Source organism: Oncorhynchus clarkii, chromosome 16 (assembly GCF_045791955.1).
Source record: "Oncorhynchus clarkii lewisi isolate Uvic-CL-2024 chromosome 16, UVic_Ocla_1.0, whole genome shotgun sequence".
Lineage (NCBI taxonomy): Eukaryota > Metazoa > Chordata > Actinopteri > Salmoniformes > Salmonidae > Oncorhynchus > Oncorhynchus clarkii.
The window spans coordinates 37,177,095-37,203,218 of NC_092162.1; the positions used below are offsets into that span (position 1 = coordinate 37,177,095).

The window sequence follows — 26,124 nt, forward strand, 5'->3', positions numbered from 1 at the left end:
TTTTACTAAAGTATATTTTAACAATTACTTTTACTCTCGATACTGAAATATATTTCAAACCAAATACTTTTAGACTTCTACTCAAGTAGTATTTTACTGGGTGACTTTCACTTTTGCTTGAGTCAATTTATGTTAAACTATCTTTACTTTTACTTTAGTCTCGTATGACAATTGGGTAACTTTTCCCACCGTTGATATTTTATGGGCGTAGCCCAGTCGCATGTTTTCGCAGCAAATTGATATGACGTTGCCGTTTCCATGTTTTTGTCAAGCTTGGACAGCGCATTCCTTGAAACTGTGGACCATAAACGGTATGTAAGGGCCCAAAATATCGAGATACCAACGATGCAGCTTGAATTTTAAAACAAGCTATAGAAATATTTGACACATTCTAAACAATCAATAAAATGTATAATACTGGTCATCTTTGTTATCGCGAACTGTCATTTGGAGTGGAAAACAGCGAGCCGATTAGCGCGCTAGCTAGCTAGCGTTACTGCTGCTTGAGGTCGCGACATTTAGTTAAGCTAAATTGTGTTTTGGTTAGCAACTGCAATTATGGATAAGAATTTTGCTAGATAGCTTAGCTTTATTGTTTATATATCGGTAACTTAGCTAATGCAAGTAAGTTAGCTAACTAGTAGTTGGCCATTAAGTAGCCAGCATTAGCTGCTAGTTGACGTGTTGCAACAGCTGGTTAAAAGGCTAGCTAGCTAACGTTACCCTTTAACCTAACAAGCTAAATTGCAAAGTTTATATTTTTTGCCAAATGATGCACAGGTAAAACTAAAAACACTTTTTCTAGGTTGGGAAATGATAACTGTCGTGTACAGAGTAGTAGCCATTCAGTTTGTGTGGGCGGGTGTCAAAAGAGAGTTGTTATTATTTGATGCACATAATGTCAGTCAACGTTACATTTACAAATTCACCAGAGGGGGATTGCCATGCACGTAATTGATCTCCTAGAATATATATAGTAGACCTAGCTAAAAACAAGCATGTCTCTCCAAAGTGAACACCTGTAATTCTTTACCATAATAATACCAACACTGTGTTTTCTTTCAGATCTTTAACTCCAACTTGGCCAGCCAGGTGTTGTAGACAGTGTGGTGTGGCGTCAGTGCACCCCAGCCTGGGTGCAATGTTCCTCAGCTCCACATGAGCTCTACTATGTGGTACATCATGCAATCTATTCAAAGTAAATATTCCCTGTCCGAGCGGCTCATCCGCACCATTGCTGCCATACGCTCTTTCCCACACGACAATGTGGAGGATCTTATTCGAAGGGTAGGTTGGCTGGTTGGCTTATCTTTGAACTGTAGAGATGAAATGTTAACACGAACACCACTGTACTTATCTAATTTGTTGTGTCCCAGAGTTGACTTCTTTGTAGTAAAATAACTCCCTCAACCTCACATTCTCTCTGCACGTTTTTAATTGTGTCAATGTTTTGTAGTTTCATAGCTATCTTTTAACTATGCCACAATTTTGAGTGCCTGATGTTATTCAGTTGAATATGACTTGTGTCTGGTATCGGTATCTATTCATCTTTTGCATACGGTTGAAAATGACATAATTGCATGTCTACCTTCAGGGAGCTGACGTGAACCGTATGCACGGCACTCTAAAGCCCTTGCACTGTGCCTGTATGGTGGCGGATTCCGACTGTGTCGAGTTGTTGTTGGAGAAAGGAGCAGAGGTATGTATGGTAGCATGGTTTTAACCCTCACTCATCCAACTTTAACTTTGTTTGAAAAGATTTAGCTACTTGCTTAGCCTGTGTTGTTATGTTGTAATGTAAAAAAAAAACATCCTGAGGAAATATATATTTTTTGTTTTTATACTGTACGTGCTGCAGGCATCGATACATCTAACCTGCTCTTGATTACTCCCACTTGAATCCCCTTCACCTGAATCTCAGAAAATAACAGTGGATCTCTTATCTTTGAACTTAGGTCTATAATAGCCGCTATTTGTTACTATGTAATGCCTCCAATTGTAAAATATACCATGCTCTCTCTCCCTTTCTCAAATGGACTAACAAAGTTTTATTGTATTCTGTGAATCCCCTGCCTGTCTTCTCAGGTGAATGCCCTGGACGGCTACAACCGCACAGCGCTGCACTACGCAGCAGAGAAGGACGAGGGCTGTGTGGAACTCCTCCTAGAGTACGGGGCCCAGCCCAATGCATTGGACGGCAACAAGGACACCCCGCTACACTGGGCGGCCTTCAAGGACAACCCTGAGTGCGTCAGGGCTCTGCTGGAGAGCAGTGCCTGCCCCAACGCACGGGACTACAACAATGACACTCCGTTAAGCTGGGCCGCCATGAAAGGCAACCTAGAGAGTGTGAGGGTTCTGTTAGAATACGGAGGCCAAGTCCATGTTACTAACCTAAAAGGCCAGACACCCATCTCTCGCCTGGTGGCCCTACTTGCCAGGGGCCTGGGGGCAGAGCAGGAGGAGGAGTGTCTGGAGCTGCTGTATAAGGCAGCGGGGAGGTTTGAGATCCGCCGGGCAGATGGTACCTTACCCAGGGAGCTCAGTAAGGATCCCCAGCTCCTGGCCAAGCTGACCAGTATGGTGGCTGAAGTACCGACGCTACGCGCGCTGTCACGGTGTGCTGTCAGACAGAGCCTGGGGGTGAGATTCCTCCCCACTGCAGTCAAAGAGCTGCCTTTACCAGAGTCGGTCAAAGAGTACTTACTGCTGAGAGACTGAACTTACAGGGGGTGGGACTAGAGGTGACAGGATGTTTAATCACTATCAATCGTATTCAGACTGGAAATCTGTGCTTAGCTCAGAGTTGCACGCACCTATCTCACCTATTTAACAGTTTATGATGCATATATTCTGACAACATTTCTCCATAATGAGGAATGATGTTGATTCTAGATAGTATGAGGTGTTGTAGGCAGTCCAAAGGGTCACAGTGAGAAGAGGAAGTACTTAGTTCTTATGTGGTTGTGTGTGTAAAATTTGAGTGATTTGCTTTTTCTCAGTGCTTCCCTCTCCGTCAGTGGGTCTGCAGAATCAGCCTTGCAATCCCAAAAAACATAGTGTAAAATATGGAATTGCATTTCATTCAATGTTGCATTTCATAATAACTGAGTATAATCACTTCATGTTACAAAATAATAAAAAATTGTAGATTACAATTAAAATCACTAATATATTATAGAGATCAGTGTGCCGGGTAATGTTGTTACATAATGTTGATTAACAGATATGTGACTGTTATACAAAATCATCTGTATCATATAGCACTTCCTGGCAGGATTGGGGTCAATTCTGAATAAAGTTGCGAATTGGTGTTTAATTCCATTCTTGAATTTGAATTGGCCACACCCCACAGGAAGCAGCATTTGAATTACATTAAGTATAATTAAATTAAATTAATTGAAATTCAAATGGATAATTTATTGCATACATCATTCTGCACATGTTTATTTTTGACATGTATGGTTACCAATACTATATTTAAAACTCATTATCCTTCAAAAGAGTTTACTATAATTACAGTGGTTTGGAATATTGTAAGATCATTTTGAAGGTTGTCTATAATAATTCAAATTCACTTACATGTTATTAGATAAAATAAAAATGTTTTCCAGAATGCATTAGCTCAACCACTCAGAACATCTCATGACAAAAATACAAACATCTGTGAGTTATAATAAAGCAAATATTTGAAATGGTATCTGTATTCTTCAGTAAGAGGTGGCAGATGCTTCTGGCAAAATATTTGTCAAAGGAATGAAACTTGATGTTTCATATCTAAGTTTGAATTGGTTTTTAATTTTAATTTTTTAATTTTTTAATTTTACCTTTATTTAACCAGGCAAGTCAGTTAAGAACAAATTCTTATTTTCAATGACGGCCTGGGAACAGTGGGTTAACTGCCTGTTCAGGGGCAGAACGACAGATTTGTACCTTGTCAGCTCGGGGGTTTGAACTCACAACCTTCCGGTTACTAGTCCGACGCTCTAACCACTAGGCTACCCTGCCGCCCCAATTGAATTCTACTTTTAATTCAAATTCAATTCAAATTCTGCTTCCTGTCGAGTGTGGCGAATTCGAATTTCAATTCGTGTGGCAAATTCGAATTTCAATTCAGAAATTCTGTATTGACCCCAACCCTGCATCCTGGACTAAATATATGGGTATGCCAGCCGGTCAAATATCTGTGTCAAAATGTGATTTGCTATTTGTGTTAGCTATACACTGTACCTTTCCCATTCAAAAACGTGTATGTTGGCTTATTTTAGTTGAAGTATGCTGATGTACAGCCAACTATAGATATTTTTTCTATAGAATCTAGGTAAACTTTTATTTTATAATTTTTACATCAGGATTTTCCATGTTGCTTTTTTTGGTCCAAAACTTTGTGCACCACAGATTTAAATGTGACCATAAACAATGTAACCAGCAAACCATATAAAGGTATTTTTCAAAATTGTTAATTTTAGGCAAAAGCTTTCAGTAATTGTAGAAATTGTCATAGTGGCATGAATTTGGATGTTTTTTAAAATTGTATTTAAAATATATAAACTATAGAAGCTTTGACCAATGTACTTTAGTTTGTAGTGAAACTCAAGTGACACATTTTTGACAGTTGTTTAATGTGTTTGTTTCTGTTTGCTTGTTTGCCAGGTGTGTACATGCATAACATTGATAGTTCATTTGGTTCTCTTAGACACCAATGTAAACCTACAAAGTGCATTTTTCTGTTAAATAATGAAAAAAATAAGTAAACGCCTTCCCTTATACTATGTACCGCCTTGCTGTTGTTTTTATGTTATTTTAGTTTAGACACCAAAAACTCCTGTAGGGATATTGGCAACAACTTATCATGTGTATGTGGTTTCATCACATGCAATTTTGAATTTGTCCAGCAGGAGTCTTTAGTCTGCAACAGTGCCTTCAGAAAGTATTCATACCCTTTGACTTATTCCACATTTTGTTGTGCCTGAAATCCAAATTTGTAAAAAAAATAAAATAAATGATTCTCACCCATCTACGCAATAACCCATAATCACAAAGTGAAAACATGTTTTTAGAAATGTTTGCTAATTTATTGCTAATAAAAATACATGTCTCATATACATAAGTATTCACACCCCTGAGTCAATACATGTTAGAATCAAATTTGGCAGTGATTACAGCTGTGAGTCTTTCTGGGTAACGCTCTAAGAACTTTGCATACCTGGATTGTACAATATTTGCACATTATTCTTTTAATATATTTTTAAGCTCTGTCAAGTTGCTAAACTACCATTTTCAAGTCTTCCCATAGATTTTCAAGCCAATTTAAGTACACATGGTAACTAGGCCACTCAGGAACATTCAATGTTATCTTGTTAAGCAACTCCAGTGTATATTTGGCCTTGTGTTTTAGGTTATTGTCCTGCTGAAAGGTTAATTTGTCTCCCAGTGTCTGTTGGAAAGCAGAATGAACTAGGTTTTCCTCTGTGCTTAACTCTATTTAGTTTATTTTTATCATAAAAAAACGTCCTAGTCTTTGCCAATGACAAGCATACACAACATGATGCAGTCACCACTATGCTTGAAAATATAGAGAGTGGTACTCAGTGATGTGTTGTGTTGGATTTGCCCCAAACATAACGATTTATATTCAGGACATTTTTTTGTCAATTTTTTTGCAGTCTTACTTTAGTTCCTTATTGCAAACAGGATACATGTTTTGAAGTATTTGGATATTGTACAAGCTTCCCTTTCTCTCTGTCATTTATGTTAGTATTTTGTTAATCCATCCTCAATTTTCTCGCCTGTATATTTGTGACTGCGTGGATTGATACACCATCCAAAGTGTAATTAATTACTTCACCGTGCTCAATGTCAGCTTTTTGTAAAATGTAATTTTGTATCTTTCAATAGGTGCCCTTCTTTGCGAGGCATTGGAAAACCTCCCTGGTCTTTGTGATTGAATCTGTGTTTGAAATGCACTGCTTGACAGAGGGACCTTACAGATAATTGTATGTGTGGGGTACAGAGATGAGGTAGTCATTCTAAAATCATGTTGAACACTATTATTGCACACAGAATGAGTCTATTTTAATTTTTACTCCTGAACTTATTTAGGCTTGTCATAACAAAGGGGTTGAATACTTATTGACTCAAGACATTTCAGCTTTATATTTTTAATTAATTTGTAAACATGTCTAAAAACAATTCAATTTTGACATTATGGGTTATTGTGTGTTGGCCAGTGACACAAGATCTCAATTTAATCTATTTAAAATTTAGGCTGTAACACAACAGAATGTGGAAAATGTCAAGGGGTGTGAATACTTTCTAAAGGCATTGAATCAATCTGTATTTGGTTCAATAGCAGGAGATCTAAGTATAGCATTGAAAAACGTGTTAATAATCTTCAGTGATGTTGTGTTATTGGGAAAATATGACAAGAAAGAAAGATTGGTTTAACAACATCTTGAGAAGTATATACTCTACTCAAAATTATTGTATACATCTTGTGCCAAAATAACATCCTATTTACAGGATAATACAGTGTACTCTTGTATGCCATTGTTGGTGTGGCACCACTGAAGACGTGACAGTTGAATTGTTGTAAACAACATATATTTCACTGTTTATCTGTATTTACAGTGGCTGCCACTCTAATTTGGAACTTTATCGTCACTGTGTAAAAACACAAAGCAATTGGACAAATTTCAAATCCCGCCTTTGTTTTAATTGGCTGCTTCCCCTTTGATGACATATGAGCAGGTTCAAAAGTACAGCTCAATAATAATCCTTTGTTGAGTTACTTCGGTATTGTCTCTCGATATTTCCAATGCTATATTTTGGCCCCATATCCCAACACAGACAGGACGTTTGTTTCCCAGCGAGAGAAAAAAGGTTTGTCACTAGCTTCTATAGCCACAAATTCATAAACCCTGCCCATTTCTACAATTGATCATCTTACATTATTATTTTTACTTTTACCTTAATCCTAACCTTAACCACACCGCTAACCTTATGCCTAACCATAAATTAAGACCAAAAATATCATGCATCTTTCTAATTTTGACTTGGTGGCTTTGGAATCTGACGTGGTGGCTATAGAAGCTAGTGGAAACCAGAAAAGAAGGGGGAGAATTTCTGGAAGGAAACTAAAGCAACACAGAGAGGAAGAAGGCCCCCTCTCAGCACTCTCTCACACTACCTTCCTTAAAAACAGGACAATACAGTAGATATCATTCACTCACATCTGTTCAATGTCTGGATTTTCTTCACATTAGTGCTACTGTAAATGTTCAATACTAATGCACATTTCTACTACAGTAAGAATCAAAAGTTTGGACACCTACTCATTTCAGGGTTTTTCTTATTTTTAAATCTATTTTCTACATTGTAGAATAATAGTGAAGACATCAGAACTATGAAAAAACACATGGAATCATGTAATAACCAAAAATGTGTTAAACAAATCAAATTATATGCTGTATTTGAGTTTCTTCAAAGTAGCCACCCTTTGTCTTGATGACAGCTTTGCACACTCTTGGCTTTCTCTTCATGAGTTAATCACCTGGTGTGCCTCGTTAAAAGTTAATTTGTGGAATTTCTTTCCTTAATGCAGTTGTGTTGTGACAAAGTAGGGGTGGTATACAGAAGATAGCCCTATTTGATAAAAGACCAAGTCCATATTATGGCAAGAACAGATCAAACGACAGTCCATCATTACTTTAAGACATGAAGGTCAGTCAATCTTGAACATTTCTTCAAATGCAGTCACAAAAACCATCAAGCGCTATGATGAAACTGGCTCTCATGAGGACCGCCACAGGAAAGGAAGACCCAGTGTTACCTCTGCTGCAGAGGATAAGTTCATGAGAGTTACCAGCCTCAGAAATTTAAGCCCAAATAAATGCTTCACAGAGTTCAAGTAACAGACACATTTCTACATCAACTGTTCAGAGGAGACTGCGTGAATCAGGTCTTCATGGTCGAATTGCTGTAAAGAAACCACTACTAAAGACACCAATAATAAGAAGATACTTGCTGTGGCCAAGAAACATGAGCAATGGACATTAGACCGGTTGAAATCTGTCCTTTGGTCTGATGAGTCCAAATTTGAGATTTTTGGTTCCAACCGCCATGTCTTTGTGAGACGCAGAGTAGGTGAACGGATGATCTCTGCATGTGCAGTTCCCACCATAAAGCATGGAGCAGGAGATGTGATGGTGTAGGGGTGCTTTGCTGGTGACACTGTCAGTGATTTATTTAGAATTCAAGGCACACTTAACCAGCATGGCTACCACAGCATTCTGCAGCGATACACCATCCCATCTGGTTTGTGCTTAGTGGGACTATAATTTGTTTTTCAACAGGACAATGACCTAACACACCTTCAGTCTGTGTAAGGGCTATTTGACCAAGGAGAGTGATGGAGTGCTGCATCAGATGATCTGGCTTCCAATAAAATGCAAATTAAAAATCATACAATGTGACTTTCATACAATGTGACTTTCTGGAATGTGACTTTCTGGAATTTTGTTTTAGATTCTCTCACAGTTGAAGTGTACCTATGATAGAAAATTACAGACCTCTACATGCTTTGTAAGTAGGAAAACCTGCAAAATCGGCAGTGTATCAAATACTTGTTCTCCCCACTGTATATCAATCAGGCTTGGAAATGTAAAACAGAAAGAAAAAAATGTTAAGAGAAAATGAAATTAAAAACGATATGAGAAAATGTGACATTTTAAATGTGACAGAGCATTGTTGTAACTGCCCTCACCAGAGATGGTATATATTGTTGTAACAATCCCTTACAGCAGTGCTCCTTCTACACATAGCAATATAATAAACTGGGGTCATTCTAGTTCTGGAATCATTCTAGTTATGTGGCTCCACATGCCAGGCCAGTGGTTGTTATGCAAACTGTGATCTTAGGGACTGGATACATAATTCATTACATAGTCTGAGTTCGAAAGGCACCCTTTTCCCTTTTTTTTCAACTTTTGACCAGGGCCAATAGTGCTCTAGTTAAAAGTAGTGCCCTATATAGGAGATAGGGTGCCATTCGGGATGAAGACATGGTTTTCTTGTCCACAGACTCCTGGCTCAGTCAGGATACAGAATATTGGAACAACACAGTTGGCAAACAAAGCAAATGAGCTGAAAATGTTATGTTAGCAATAATTATGAGCAACACTCATTGCTGGGTGGTGTCCTTGGGGAGAGAGTACAGTGTACTGGTAGTGTACAGTGTACTGTTTAACCAGTTTCCTATGTTGCATCTTGAATTGAATACCTGCTTCATGTGAACGGTTCTAAGCTATGAATTTAGAACCGGGCAGCTTATAAAGCGACCAGCTTCTATTATAGCTTTAACAACTTTAGATTGATTGCAAACAAAGCTTTACACTGTGCACATTCCCTTTCTCAGAAACAGACAGTATCTATTATTCTATATAGAAGGAGATAGATAGACAAACTTCATGCATTTCATCGCCACATTCCAGAAACAGGTTATTGAGGTAACCAAAACAGCTGCAAAAACAAAGGTGCCTGTTTTTTTGTTGTAAGTATGAGCTTTGTGAGTATGAAATTCAGTGTTGTGTTCAGTCATAAATATGGTAGGCTTATGACACCCCACTACAAACATCCGCTACACAGGGTGAATAGAATAGAATATGTTGCCCCTGGGAAAAAATATTATACCATTTTGTATGCACCCCCTACTACATCTTAAAATAATTCATGTAGGCGTATGTAAAATAAAAAATACATAAAAAGCTTTGAAATAGGCCTAGTGTACTGTATTTAAAAAAAAAAAGTAAATTCCGTACACTGTTTTTTATTTGAGTAAAATTGACTACGAAGACCTCGACGTAGAACCTCGCGATGATTCAAGGAGGAGGGGAGTGTCAAATTCCAAGACTAGAGAAGAGGAGAGAGGGAGAGAGAGAGGGGCGCAACGGTGAGTTTGTAAACAGTATATCATTGTCAAAATGTACAATCCACGCGTAATTCCGATGGAAATGTGACATAGAAGTATTGAAAGTCGTTACAGTTAGTGTGTACGTTTCTATCGTTGCCCTGTCGGCCATGAAATATGAGTGGGCAATTAACGTTAGTTGACAGAACTGTTGTGGTCTGTCTTCTCGCTCGCACTCGAGTGCATATTTTAGCTAACAAGTTGGTTAGTATTTAGCTAACTAAAGTGTCAACTAATTATTTATCAGCAAAACTACACGACTATATGACATGCTCATGTTGTCATGCATGAAGTTCGTTGTTGTTGATGAGGTTTTAGTCCTGCACTGCTTTTCCCTGGCTGTGGTATCGGCCTGTTCGAAGTTAGCACTGGGGAAAGTTATAGCTAGCGAAAACTCCCATCTTTTGAGTGGAATCTTCATGAACCAATCACATTCTTCTGTCTGAATTGATTGACAGCCCAATGAGCGATAAGGGTACGAGATCACGGTGATTGACATGTCGGTAGCCAATCCTTGAAAAGAAAGGGCGGTCTCATGCGGGAAAAGGCAGGTCTTGTGTGTGTTAAGGGTATTCGGGTCTCAGCTAGCATGCTAACTTGGCTAGACATCTAATTTAGCCAGAAGTCTGATGGTTTCAACTTTTAGCAGAAGTTAAGTCATTGCGATTCTGCTTCTTGAGAAGATGATTTCGATTCTGCTTATTGAGAAGAGAATTTCATAACTTTAGCTAACAATAAGTTTTCTCCATCATCGTAAGCGATCCACACACCATGTGTAGCTGAAAGAATAACCTGCAATAAATTACAGTATAGTTTGATTCTTTAAAAACTGGGAGATTCAAATTCCTCAACATATACAATCCTCCATTCTATTGCCAGTTGTGACTTTAACTTCAGCCATATATTTATACACTGTTATAATAACTCTACCTCATCCTAGTCTAAGATTATGATACTATTGTTATCTGTATTGATATCTATACTGAACAAAAATATAAACGCAACATGTTAAGTGTTGGTCACATGTTTCATAAACTGAAATAAAAAATCCCAGAAATGTTCCTTAAGCACTAAATGCTTATTTATCTCAGATTTTGACCACACATTTGTTTACATCCCTGTTAGTGAGCATTTCTCCTTTGCCAAGATAGACCACACCTGTCAGGGGGATGGATTATCAAGAAGTTGATTAAACAGCATGGTCATTACACAGGTGCACTTTGTGCTGGGCACAATTAAAGGACACTCTAAAATGTGCAGTTTTGTCACAACACAATGCCACAGATGTCTCAGGTTTTGAGAGAGCGTACAGTTGGCATGCTGACTGCAGGAAAGTCCACCAGAGCTGCTGCCAGATAATTTAATGTTAATTTCTCTACCATAAGCCTCGTCAATGTCGTTTTAGAGAATTTGGCAGTAGGTCCAACCGGCCTCACAACCGCACACCACGTGTAACCACGCCTGCCCATGACCTCCACATCCAACTTCTTCACTTGTGGCATCGTCTGAGATCAGCCACCCGGACAGCTGATAAAATTTTCTGAAACTGTCTCAGGAAAGCTCATCTGCATGCTCGTTGTCCTCACCAAGGTCTTGACTTGACTGAAGTTCGGTAGCGTAACCTACTTCAGTGGGCAAATGCTTACCTTTGATGGCCACTGGCATGCTGGAAAAGTATGATCTTCAAGGAAGAATCCCGGTTTCAGCTGTATTGGGCAGATGGCAGACAGCATTATGGCGTTGTGGGCGAGCGGGTTGCTGACGTCAACATTGTGAACAGAGTGCCCCAGGTGGCGGTGGGGTTATTGTATGGGCAGGTATACGGACAACGAACACAATTGCATTTTATCGATGGCAATATGAGTATGAGATACTGTGACAAGATCCTGAGGACCATTGTCATGCTATTTATCAGCCACCATCACCTCATGTTTCATCATGATAATGCACTGCCCCATGTCACAAGGATCTGTACACAATTCCTGCAAGCTGAAAATGTCCCAGTTCTTCCATTGCCTGCATATTCAACAGACGTCACCCGTTGGGCATGTTTGGGATGCTCTGGATCGACGTGTACGACAGTGTGTTCCAGTTCCTTCCAATATCCAGCAACTTCGCATAGCCATTCAAGAGGAGTGGGACAATATTCCACAGGCCACAATCAACAGCCTGATCAACTTTATGTGAAGGATATGTGTTGCTCTGTGTAAATTCATTAGGCCCTAATCTAAGGATTTCACGACTGGGGATACAGAAATGCATCTGTTGGTCACAGATTACTTTAAAAATAAAAAAAGTAGGGGGTGGATCAGAAAACCGGTAAGTGTCTGGTAGATTAGGGCCTAATGAATTTATTTGACAAGGCTCCCGAGTGGCTTGGTGGTCTAAGATTATTATTATTATTATTATTATTATTATTAGTAGAGTGCAGTGAGTGTGCATTGGAGCCAGTACAAGAATGTCAGTACAACAAAAAAGGGGGTCAATGCAAATATTCCAGGTAGCCATTTAATTAACTGTTCAGCAATCTTATGGCATGGGGGAAGAAGCTGTTCAGGAGCCTTTTGGTCTCAGACTTGCTGTGCAGAACAGCCTATGACTTGAGTGGGTGGAGTCTTTGACCATTTTTGGCTTTCCTCTGGCACCGCTTGGTAGAGAGGACCTGGATGGCACAGAGTTCGGCCCCAGTGATGTCGGTCGACCGATTAATCAGAATGGCCGATTAATTAGGGCCGATTTCAAGTTTTCAGAACAATCGGAAATCGTTTTTTTTTATTTTTTATACCTTTTTATTTAACTAGGCAAGTCAGTTAAGAACACATTCTTATTTTCAATGACGGCCTAGGAATGGTGCGTTAACTGCCTCGTTCAGGGACAGAACGACAGATTTTCACCTTGTCAGCTCGGGGGATCCAATCTTGCAACCTTATAGTTAACGAGTCCAACACAATAACGACCTGCCTCTCTCTCGTTGCACTCCACAAGGAGACTGACTGCCTGTTACGCAAATGCAGTAAACCAAGGTAAGTTGCTAGCTAGCATTAAACTTATCTTATAAAAAACAATCAATCATAATCACTAGTTAACTACACATGGTTGATATTACCTAGCGTGTCCTGTGTTGCATATAATCTGACTGAGCACACAAGTATCTGACTGAGCGGTGGTAGGCAGAAGCAGGCGCGTAAACATTCATTCAAACAGCACTTTCGTGCGTTTTGCCAGCAGCTCATCGTTGTGCGTCAAGCATTGCGATGTTTATGACTTCAAGCCTATCAACTCCCGAGATGAGGCTGGTGTGACCGAAGTGAAATGGCTAGCTGGTTAGCGCGCACTAACTAGAGGGACAGAAGCTATACTGTTACACTGGCAATACTAAAGTGCCTGTAAGAACATCCAATAGTCAAAGGTTAATGAAATACAAATGGTATAGAGGGAAATAGTCCTATAATTCCTATAATAACTACAACCTAAAACTTCTTACCTGGGAATATTGAAGAATCATGTTAAAAGGAACCACCAGCTTTCATATGTTCTCATGTTCTGAGCAAGGAACTGAAACGTTAGCTTTCTTACATAGCACATATTGCACTTTTACTTTCTTCTCCAACACTTTTGTTTTTGCATAATTTAAACCAAATTTAACATGTTTCATTATTTACTTGAGGCTAAATTGATTTTATTGATGTATTTTATTAAGTTAAATAAGTGTTCATTCAGTATTGTTGTAATTGTCATTATTTTTAAAAAAAAATTAAAAAAAATCGGCCGATTTAATCGGTATCGGCTTTTTTTTGGTTCTCCAATAATCGGTATCGGCGTTGAAAAATCATAATTGGTCGACCTCTAGTGCAGTGTCTAACTATTTGAGGGTCCATGTCTGGGACTTTGTCTGGTTCTGTGATGTGTCCATATTCACAAGTATTTGTTTAGTTGTCTGCTAAGTCAATAAAGATATCAAATCGAAGTGTGGTGTTATATCTGTGGTGCTGCATAAGGCAATGCATCTCAGTGCTTGAGGCGTCACTACAGACACCCTGGTTTGAATTCAGGCTGTTTCACAACTGGTCGTGATTGGGAGTCCCATAGGACGGCGCACAATTGGCCCAGCGTCTCCCTGGTTTGGCCGGTGTAGGCCGTAATTGTAAATAAGAATTTGTTCTTAACTGACTTGCATATATTTTTAATTTAACTAGACATCTCCAAGACTAGCTCATCACCAAGATTATGTTCAGGGGGAATCATCTGGGAGATGTATGAAGTTAGCACTGGGAGTTTTCGCTAGCTTTCCCCATGACTTTTTCTAATATTTTTTAGTTTACAGCCTTATTCTAAAATGTATTTAAATTCCCCCCCCCCCCCCCCCCCCCCCCCCTCCACACAATACCCCATAATGACAAAGCAAAAACAGGTTTTTATACATTTTTGCAAATGTATTAAATAAAAAGAACACATTTACGTAAGTATTCATACCCTTTACTCAGTACTTTGTTGAAGCACCTTCGGCAGCGATTACAGCCTCGAGTCTTCTTTGGTATGACGCTACAAGCTTGGCACACCTGTATTTGAGGAGTTTCTCCCATTTCTTCTCTTCAGATCCTCTCAAGCTCTGTCAGGTTGGATGGGGAGCGTCGCTGCACAGCCATTTTCAGGTCTCTCCAGGGATGTTAGATGGGTTCAAGTCTGGGCTCTGGCTGGGCCATTCAACGGAATTCAGAGACTTGTCCCGAAGCCACTCCTGCATTGTATTGGCTATGTGCTTAGGGTCGTTGTTCTGTTAGAAGGTAAACCTTCTGGCGCAGTGGTTAAGGGCGCTGTACTGCAGCGCCAGTTGTGCCATCAGAAACTCTGGGTTCGCACCCAGGCTCTGTCGTAACCGGCCGCGACCGGGAGGTCCGTGGGGCGACGCACAATTGGCCTAGCGTCGCCCGGGTTAGGGAGGGGTTGGCCGGTAGGGATGTCCTTGTCTCATCGCGCACCAGCGACTCCTGTGGCGGGCCGCGCTAACCAAGGTTGCCAGGTGCACGGTGTTTCCTCCGACACATTGGTGCGACTGGCTTCCGGGTTGGATCCGCGCTGTGTTAAAGAAGCAGTGCGGCTTGGTTGGGTTGTATATCGGAGGACGCGTGACTTTCAACCTTCGTCTCTCCCGAGCCCATACGGGAGTTGTAGCGATGAGAGAAGCTAGTAGCTACTAAAAACAATTGGATACCACGAAATTGGGGAGAAAACGGGGTAAAAAAATAAAAAATAATAAAGAAGGTGAACTTTTGACCCAGTCTGAGGTCCTGAGCGCTCTAGGGCAGGTTTTCATCAAGGATCTCTCTGTACTTTGCTCCGTTCATATTTCCCTCGATCCTGACTTTTCTCCCAGTCCCTGACGCTGAAAAACATCCTTCACCGTAGGGATGGTATTGGCCAGATGATAAGCAGTGCCTGGTTTCCTCCAGATGTGACACTTTGCATTCAGGCCAAAGAGCCTATTCTTGGTTTCACCAGACCAGAGAATCTTGTTTCTCATGGTCTGAGAGTCCTTTCGGTGCCTTTTGGCAAACTCCAAGCGGGCTGTCATGTGGCTTTAACTGAGGAGTGGCTTACGTCTAACAACTCTACCATAAAGGCCTGATTGTTGGAGTGTTGCAGAAATGGGAGAACATTCCAGAAGGACAACCATCTCCACAGAGGAACTCTGGAGCTCTGTCAGAGTAACCAGCTCTGGTCACCTCCCTGACCAAGGCCCTTCTACCCCAATTGCTCAGTTTGGCCGGGATGCCAGCTCTAGAATGTTTCTTGGTGGTTCCAAACTTCCTCCGTTAAAGAATGATGGAGGCCACAGCCACCATGCCTCCATCTTGGCAGTCCCCCACGATTGTAAAAAAATATATATTTGGAAGCTATAGAAATTAATTTATGAATGTCTACATTTTTGTTTTTGCCATATTTATTATATTACAGACACCGTAAAGCTGCAATATGCAACTTTTTTAACAACCCCTGACCAAATTCACATAGAAATCTCAGTTATGCATCTGTCATTCTTATTGAAAGCAAGTCTAGGTTCAAGGTGTGATAGGTTCGTCCGTCAGACTGTCAGATGTTGAAGCGTGATTCATAACTCCAGAGAACAAGTTTCCACTGCTCCAGAGTCCAATGGCGGCGAGCTTTACATCACTCAAGACGTCGCTTGATATTGTGCATGGTGATCTTAGGCTTGTGTGCGGCTGCTCCGCCATGGAAACCCATTTCATCAAGCTCCCGATGAATAGTTATTGTGCTGACGTTGCTTCCAGAGGCAGTTTGGAATAATTGCACTTAAGACCAGGGCACCTCTAACAAGGGCAGACCTTTTACGTACTAACTTATTGGAAAGGTGGCACCGCCCTAATACCGTGCCACGTTGAAAGTCACTGAGCTTTTCAGTAAGGCCATTCCACTGCCAATGTTTTTCTATGGAGATTGCATGGGTGTGTGCTCGATTTTATACACCTGTCAGCAATGGGTGTGGCTGAAATGGCCGACTTCGCTAATTTGAATCTGTGTACACACACTATATATAATGTACTTTAAAAAAAAGTAGGGGCGTGGTTTAGAAAACCAGTTAGTATCTGGTGTGACCACCATTTCCTCATTCAGCGCGACACATTTCCTTTGCATAGAATTCATCAGGCTGTTGATTGGGGTCTGCGGTTGTGGTGCCGGTTGGACGTACTGACAAATTCTCTAAAACAACGTTGGTGGCGGCTTATGGTAGAGTAATGAACATTAAATTCTCTGGCAACAGCTCTGGTGGACATTCCTGCAATCAGCATGCCAATTGTACTCTCCCTCTAAATTTGAGACATCAGTGGCATTGTGTTGTGACAACACGGCACATTTTAGAGTGGCCTTTTACTGTCCCCAGCACAAGGACCACCTGTTTTAATCAGCTTCTTGATATGCCACACTTGTCAGGTGGATGGATTGTCTTGGCAAAGGAGAAATGTGCGCACAATTTTTGAGAAATAAGCTTTTTGTGAGGATGGAAAATTTCAGGGATCTTTCATTTCATCTTATAAAACATGGGGACACTTTGCATGTTTTTTTTGTTCAGTATATATTAAAACGTTTTCCTTTTTAAAGTATACTTTTTTAGATTACTAATGATACTGACACCGCTACAACAAATACTTTTTGTGCACGAAACATCTCATTTAAATACCGTGGAATTCCATTCATTCCTTTGGAAGACTGGTCCTACTGGGGAGTGCCAATATGGCTGACCTGTGGCTTCAAAGCCTCTCAATGGCCAATACAAAGGATCAGCAATCCAGGGTTTATATACATCACTGGTCATGTCCTGTTTAAGCTACCAAATACCCTTTAATCTCACAGTAAAGTCCGAGTCAACTAATTTTTTTCTTTCTCTCTTTCTTTCTCTCTTTCTCTCTCTCTCTATGTGTGTATGTTTGTTTTTTTTTGTTTTTTTTTGGTCTCCCATACCCTCTAACCCTGGCAACTCTAGCCCTGTAGATTCCTGAGTCATTTGGCTCCCTGGCTGCAGGCAGAGAGAACTATTAATACAGTTTGTTTAGCTAGTTACCTAGCAGGCTGCATCAAACACTGCAGGCCTGTAGCTGATTATAGACAGAGAACCGCTCGACCTGCTCGCTCCCCTGGCCATTTGGGATTTGGGACGCAGACCAAGTTAACAGCGACGGGGACATTGCCGGCAGGCTCCGAGAGAGCAATTGGAATAGGGCCCACTGGCTGCGCTGACTTCTTTTGATGTTTCCATGTCACCTTGGATGAATGGAAGCTTAAATAGATGGGTGGACTGACTCTGAGTCTGACTCATATGTAGGCTATCGCATGTCTGAAATGGATATAATGAAAAGGATTTATGTGGAGGCGTTTTTACCTCAAAAAGCACAAGAAGGAAGATTTAGACACCCTCAATCTTTGCTTCTTCTGAAATTGTTTCTGTTGTAGAAACACAGATACAATTAGTCTTTCTGCAACATTTATTTTGTTGAAATATAATTTCTTATTTATCGCAAACAAATTGGTTATTATAATTTATAGAAATAATGTAATATTCAAGAAATATAGTACCCAACATCTGTTTGGACCAAACCTTTTTTTTACATCTATGAGTTAGACACGAGGAATCCAAAGAAATCGTCAAAAGCTACCCACGGCCTTCCTGCCACACCCCACGTCAATCACATCCTACATCCTGATATTACCAGGTTATGACCACTAGATGGTGCTGTTCCAGGGGATTTTTATAAAAAAAATGATCTCCAAGAAATTGTAAAAAGGGAGAATTCACCCAAATTACATATTGGTTTCTTTACCCTGTAAGCAGTCTATGGAAAAGGCATGACAGTAATCCATGCTTTGGTTTTGTTGTCCACTGTTTCAAAGGCAAACCTTTTAGCATTTGTGGCACAAATACAACGCAAGTCAATGGTACCTATATTAGCATTTTCATGCTTCATGTCTAAATCACATGAACTATCTAATCTATTAATGTAACTCAATTAAGTGGGAAAATGCTCATATAGGTACCATTCACAGGAGGCTACTGAGGGGAGGATGGCTCATAATAATGGCCGGAACGGAGAGAATGGAATGGCATCACGAGCTCGTCCTCACCAATTGAGGTGCAAACCAACCTCCTGTGGTACCATTTGCCACAAATGCAAAAAAGTAAGCATTTGAAACCCTGGCCAGGTATACATAACCAAAGCATGGGTTGCTGTCATATTTTGTCCATAGACAGCTTACACGGTAAGGAGACGAATATGTAATTTTGTGAACTATTCCGTTTCCATTAAGGGGGAAGGGGTTCTTAACAACAATCTCTTGGAATAACACCTAGTGATAACATCTAGTGGTCAAAACCTGGTAATATCAGGATGTACGACTGGACTAGGGCTGTGATGATAATTGAATAACTGTGTAACTAACGGTTATGGATGAAGACTGTCATGAAAATAAAATAACTGTCAAAACCGTTTAAATTAGGGCTGCACCGATATGACATTTTTGGCTGATACCGATATCCCAATTTTTTTTTCTCTTTCCCTTGCCAAAAAAACAAACTTATGCCGATAACCGATATTTAACATTTTAGCTGCATTTTAGGCATCCTAGTACAGCTAAATATTTAACACACACACATGGACGCAGTGGTCTAAGGCACTGCATCTCGGTGCAAGTCCCTGGTTCGAATCCAGGCTGAATCACATCCTGCCGTGATTGGGAGTCCCATTTGTCCCAGCGTCGTTCGGGTGTGTCCGGCATTGTAACTAAGAACTTGTTATTTACTGACTTGCCTAGTTAAATGAAGGTTACACAAACCACACTTACCAAAACATTATTTTGTTGGCATTTACACATGTCCCCATTACCAATAAAACCAAATCAAAACCTATTTCTTTCACTTACTTGCTGTGCTGTTTCGTTGTTCATTTGTTCAGTCATTTCAGTCTCAACCAGGATTCATCACACATGTCAAGCAGTGAAGTGTCAGCTCTGTCTGTCTGTCGCCGCTCTTCCTCAGTGTACACTGTCACTGTGTCCGTTTCCATCTTGTCCAGCTGTGTCTGTAACATTTCATGTAAACCCAGTTTCTTGTCTGCATCGAAGTAGAGGCCCTTGTACCTAGCATCGACAATGGTGGCAACACAGTAAAGAGGCTCAGAGAATTCCACCGCATCACTTGTTCACAGCCTCTTGTAGAGTACTTTTGCAAGTGTTAACCCCACTGTCTGTCGGCAGATTTGTTGAGTAGGTATTTCGGAATGGCTGATTTAATTAGGGCCAATTTCAAGTTGTCATAACAATCTGTAATCGGCTTTTTTGGACACCAATCATGGGCGATTATACATTGCACTCCACGAGGAGACTGCGTGGCAGGCTTGACTACCTGTTATGCGAGTGCAGCAAGGAGCCAAGGTAAGGTGCTAGCTAGCATAAACTTATCTTTATAAAAAACAATCAATCTTAACATAATCACTAGTTAACTACACATGGTTGGTGATATTACTAGTTTATCTAACTTGTCCTGCGTTCCATATAATCGATACGGTGCCTGTTAATTTGTCATTGAATCACAGCCTACTTCGCCAAACGGGTGATTTTACAAGCGCATTTGTGAAAAAAGCACTGTCGTTGCACCAATGTGTACCTAACCATAAACATCAATGCCTTTCTTAAAATCAATACACAAGTATATATATTTAAACCTGCATATTTAGTTTAATATTGCCTGCTAACATGAATTTCTTTTAACTAGGGAAATTGTGTTACTTTTCTTACTTCCTGACTTGCAGAGTCAGGGTACGTGCAGCAGTTTGGGCCGCCTGGCTCATTGCGAACTGTGTTAGGAAGACCATTTCTTCCTAACAAAGACCGAAATTAATTTGCCATAATTTTACATAATTATAACATAACATTGAAGGTTGTGCAATGTAACAGCAATATTTACACTTATGGATGCCACCCGTTAGATAAAATACGGAACGGTTCCGTATTTCAGTGAAAGAATAAACGTTTAGTTTTTTCGAAATTATAGTTTCCGGATTTGACCGTATTAATGACCTAAGGCTCGTATTTCTGTGTTTTATTAAGTCTATGAATTGATAGAGCAGTCTGACTGAGCAGTGGTAGGCAGCAGCAGGCTCGTAAGCATTCATTCAAACAGCACGTTCGTGCACTTGCCAGCAGCTCTTCGCTGTGCTTCAAGCATTGTGCTATTTATGACTTCAAGCCTATCAACTCCCGAGATTAGGCTGGCAATACTGAAGTGCCTATAAGAACGTCCAATAGTCAAAGGTATATGAAATACAAATGGTATAGAGAGAAATAGTCCTATAATTCATATAATAACTACAAACTAATTCTCTTACCTGGGAATATTGAAGACTCATGTTAAAAGAAACCACCAGCTTTCATATTTTCCCATGTTCTGAGCAAGGAACTTAAGCCTTAGCTTTTTTACATGGCACATATTGCACTTTTACTTTTTTCTCCAACACTTTGTTTTTGCATTATTTAAAACAAATTGAACATGTTTCATTATTTACTTGAGACTAAATTGATTTTATTGATGTATTCTATTAAGTTAAAATAAGTGTTCATTCAGTATTGTTGTAATTGTCATTATTACAAATATATATATATATATATATACACAAATCTGTATCGGCTTTTATTGGTCCTCCAATAATCGGTATTGACGTTGAAAAATCATAATTGGTCGACCTCTAGTTTCGATGTCATGACAGAGGGTATCACGTCTGCTGCAGACAGTTGATTAGCTTATTTATCGAGTCAGTTGTTCGAATGGCGCTAGGAGTGTGTTCATGTTTCAAACATGTTCTCAAATGCCATTGAAATGGCAGCAGCGGTATGAGAACCCGCACATTCTTGAGAATGCAATACGGCTTTCCTCTGTGCGAAATCGTCGTCGACCCCCTGTGCTGTCAGACTCCGCATGCTCATGGGGCTGACATCGCTGGTCCAAATGTCACTCAATCGTGAAGCTAATAGCAGTGACGCCCATAGCAAGTAGCTCATAGATGTGCATTTCAACGATACTGTTTAACTCCGGTAGGGCAACACCTGAAAAATAAAATAATGTGTGCCGGGGCTCGAGGTGCTAGACCAGTCGGCGAAAGCCACCATCATCCACGACAGGTTGATTGTCAAGGGCTATTCAAAGATTTTACCGAAATGTCTTTTGTAGACCCTAGTCTGAGAATGTATCTGTTGGTCACAGATACCTTAAAAAAAGGTTGGGCGTGGATCAGAAAACCAGTTGGTACTTGGTGTGGCCACCTTTTGCCTCATGCAGCGCGACACATTTCCATTGCGTAGAGTTGATCAGGCTGTTCGTTGTGGAATGTTGTCCCACCCTCCTTCAATGGCTGTGCAAAGTTGCTGGATATTGGCGGGAACTGGAACACACTGCCGTACACGTTGATCCACAGGATCCCAAACATGCCCAATGGGTGACATGTCTGAGTATACAGGCCATGGAAGAACTGGGACATTTTCAGCTTCCAGGAATTGTGTACAGATCCTTGCGACATGGGTCCGTGCATTTAAAGGTTAAAAACATATTTTTTTATTTAACTAGGCATGCTGAAACGTGGTAATGGCGGCAGATGAATAGCATGACAACGGGCCTCAGGATCTCGTCACGGTATCTATGTGCATTCAAATTGCCATTGATAAAATGCAATTGTGTTGGTTGTCTCGAGCTTATGCCTGCCCATACCATAACCCCACCACCACCATGGGGCACTCTGTTCACAAAGTTGACATCAGCAAACCACTCACCCACACGACAACATCTGCTGTTGTGAGGCTGGTTGGATGTACTGCCAAATTCCCTAAAATGACGTTGGAGGCGGCTTATGGTAGATTAATGAAAATTCAATTCTCTGGGAATTGTTCTGGTGGACATTCCTGCAGTCAGCATGCCAATTTGCACTCTCCCTCAACTTGAGACATCTGTGGCATTGTGTTGTGACAAAATTGCACATTTTTAGTGGCCTTTTATTGCCCCCAGAACAAGGTACATCTGTGTAATGATCATGCTGTTTAATCAGCTTCTTGATATGCCACAAATGTCATGTGGATGGATTATCTTGGCAAATGAGAAATGCTCACTAACAGGGATGTGAACAAATTTGTGCACAATTCTTGAGAAATTAGCTTTTTGTGTGTGTTGCACATTTCTGGGATCTTTTATTTCAGCTCACGAAACATGGGATCAACACTTTACATGTTGGGTTTATATTTTTGTTCAGTGTAGATAAAGTTGACACAATAGCGGGAGTGTTTACTAATGATTATAAGCAATTGTTTTGCTGACTTAGTCTGTCAAACTTTATACATCTCCTTCTCTTTCCAACTGTGCTTTGATGCTCGAGCAGCAGCTAAAACGCTAGATACACAGGGGTGTAGAGTGCTATAGGATGTGTGAACTTTCATGCAATGCACATTTTCATTGCTTGCTAGTAAATAAATACATCGGTCTTCCTTTAAAAAAGGTTGGACATGTCTGACTATTCATGACTCATTAAACAGCAGTAGACAAGGTTGTCCTATAATGCGCTAATGTTGTGTCAAATGGACAGTGCGCCAATCCTATCCAACCTGTTATGGTATAATTTGATGCGGAATATTTTCTTGCTTTAAATGTATAGACTAATCAACGCTGATCAGGCCGGGTCCGATATTCCACCATAGGCGAATAATGCCGGACCCACCAATCCCCGCAAAGTAGAATAGTAGGCTAGGCTATACAGTGTCGGCTCGCAATGCACTTTAATGAATGCTCATGTGGTAGCCTACCGTTTCTGAAACAGGCAATTTACTGTTAATCCCTGTCATTTGGTTATATTCATTTCTGTTAATGCATGTATTAATTACAGTAATTTACTGTTCTCCTTCTCTGAGTGGAAACGTTGTTTGCAGAGTTCACATCCTGCTACACTTGTGAGAAACACGTTTTGGTTTATTTCATACCATCATTTACACGCTCCATGTGAGCAATGAGCAAGTGACTGGTCTCTCTGTCCTGTTAATGTTGACGGAGCGCGCATAGAAGTATCTGGCCTGCTTCTAACAAATGTCAAATGTAGGAAAGAGCCCAGCTGGGCTTCTCAGTAATGTTTTCTTCACCTCACACAGTAAGTCAACAAAGTCCTTTTAAATATACAGTACCAGTCAAAAGTTTGGACACCTCAAGGGTTTTTATTTTTTACTATTTTCTACATTGTAGAATAATAGTGAAGACATCAAAACTATGAAATAACACATGGAATCGTGTAGTAACCAAAAAAGTGTTAAACAAATCAAAATATATTTTTGATTTTAGATTCTTCAAAGTAGCCATCCTTTGCCTTGATGACAGCTTTGCACACTCTTGGCATTCTCTCAACCAGCTTCATGAGGAATGCTTTTCCAACAGTCTTGAAGGAGTTTCCACATATGCTGAGCACTTGTTGGCTGCTTTTCTTTCACTCTGCGGTCCAACTCATCCCAAACCATCTCAATTGGGTTGGGACCAGGTGATTGTGGAGGCCAGGTCATCTGATGCAGCACTCCATCACTCTCCTTCTTGGTCAAATAGCCCTTACACAGCCTGGAGGTGTGTTTTGGGTCATTGTCCTGTTGTAAAAACAAATTATAATCCTACTAAGTGCAAACCAGATGGGATGGTGTATCGCTGCAGAATGCTGTGGTAATCATGCTTGTTAAGTGTGCCTTGAATTCTAAATAAATCAATAACCGTGTCACCAGCAAAACACCACCACCTCCATGCTTCACGGTGGAAACCACACAGAAATATTAGGTTGTGCCTGACATGCTGGTGACTTTTATGGGGGTGTGTGAGTTCTGATTCTCTCTAGGCCAAGGCCTATACAGTGCATTCAGAAAGTATTCAGACCCTTTCCCCTTTTCCAAATTGTGTTACGTTACAGCCTTATTCTAAAATTGATTAAATTAAATTGTTTCTTCATCAATCATCAAATTCTTATCGGCAGACTCAATAGCCTTGGCTTCTCAAATGACTGCCTCGCCTGGTTCACCGACTACTTCTCAGAGTTCAGTTGTCCGGACCTCTGGGCCTGTCAGGGCCTGTTGTCTGGACCTCTGGCAGTCTATGGGGGTGCCACAGGGTTCAATTCTCAGGCCGACTCTTTTCTCTGTATATATCAATGATGTCGCTCTTGCTGCTGGTGATTCTCTGATCCACCTCTACGCAGACGACACCATTCTGTATACATCTGGCCCTTCTTTGGACACTGTGCTAACAAACCCCCAAACGAGCTTCAATGCCATACAACACTCCTTCCGTGGCCTCCAACTGCTTTTAAATGCTAGTAAAACTAAGTGCATGCTCTAAAACCGATTGCTGCCCACACCCTCCTTCCCGACTAGCATCACTACTGGACGGTTCTGACCTAGAATATGTGGACAACTACAAAAACCTAGGTGTCTGGTTAGACTGTAAACTCTCCATCCAGACTCACATTAAGCATCTCCAATCCAAAATGAAATCTAGAATTGGCTTCCTATTTTGCAACAAAGCCTCCTTCACTCATTCTGCCAAACATACCATTGTAAAAATGACTATTCTACCGATCCTTGGCTTCGGTGATGTCATTTACAAAATAACCTCCAACACTCTACTCAGCAAACTGGTTAAGGGCGCTGTACTGCAGCGCCAGCTGTGCCATCAGAGACTCTGGGTTTGCGCCCAGGCTCTGTCGTAACCGGCCGCAACCGGGAGGTCCGTGGGGCGACGCACAATTGGCCTAGTGTCGTCCGGGTTAGGGAGGGCTTGGCCGGTAAGGATGTCCTTGTCTCATCGCGCACCAGTGACTCCTGTGGCGGGCTGGGCGCAGTGCGCGCTAACCAAGGTTGCCACGTGCACGGTGTTTCCTCCGACACATTGGTGCGGCTGGCTTCCGGGTTGGATGCGCGCTGTGTTAAGAAGCAGTGCGGCTTGGTTGGGTTGTGTATCGGAGGACGCATGGCTTTCAACCTTCGTCTCTCCCGAGCCCGTACGGGAGTTGTAGCGATGAGACAAGATAGTAGCTACTAAACAATTGGATACCACGAAATTGGGGAGAAAAGTAATACAAAAATAAATAAAAAGTAATTAAAAATACTAAAAATAAAAAACCAAACTGGATGTAGTCTATCATGGTGCCTTCCGTTTTGTCACCAAAGCAACACTGCGACCTGTATGCTCTCGTTGGCTGGCCCTCGCTTCATATTTGTCACCAAACCCGTTTGTTTATGTGTAACTCTGTGTTGTTTGTGTCGCACTGCTTTGCTTTATCTTGGCCAGGTCACAGTTGTAAATGATAACTTATTCTCAACTGGCCAACCTGATTAATTAAATAAAGGTGAAATAATTAAAATTAAAAAAAAATCTACACATCCCCATAATGACAATGTGAAAACAGGTTTTTAGATTTTTTTGCAAATCATCCTTCAGATGTTTCTTCAACTTGATTGGAGTCCACCTGTGGTAAATTCAATTGTTTTGTCATGATTTGGAAAGGCATACACCTGTTTATATAAGGCCCCACAGTTGACAGTGCATGTCAGAGCAAAAACCAAGCCATGAGGTCGAAGGAATTGTG

At 40.7% G+C, this 26,124-nt stretch overlaps 2 protein-coding genes across 4 annotated transcripts in view; both read left to right on the plus strand.

Annotated features, from left to right (window-relative positions):
- The first annotated feature begins 223 nt into the window (after nt 1-223).
- LOC139368378 (ankyrin repeat and SOCS box containing 8) lies at nt 224-3,695 on the plus strand. Its single transcript, XM_071107166.1, has 4 exons — nt 224-311; nt 1,066-1,287; nt 1,595-1,699; nt 2,086-3,695. The coding sequence occupies exons 2-4, from the start codon at nt 1,159-1,161 to the stop codon at nt 2,719-2,721; spliced, it is 870 nt and encodes a 289-aa protein (XP_070963267.1). The 5' UTR covers nt 224-311; nt 1,066-1,158; the 3' UTR covers nt 2,722-3,695.
- A 6,197-nt stretch (nt 3,696-9,892) lies between these two features.
- Nucleotides 9,893-26,124, plus strand: part of LOC139368379 (activating transcription factor 7a) — a 47,891-nt gene continuing 31,659 nt past the window's right edge. For 2 of the 3 annotated variants that reach the window (XM_071107173.1, XM_071107171.1), the window contains exon 1: nt 9,893-9,949. The gene's annotated coding sequence lies outside the window, so the exon portion shown is untranslated. The remainder of the gene's footprint in view (nt 9,950-26,124) is intronic. The other variant, XM_071107172.1, reaches the window with a different exon arrangement.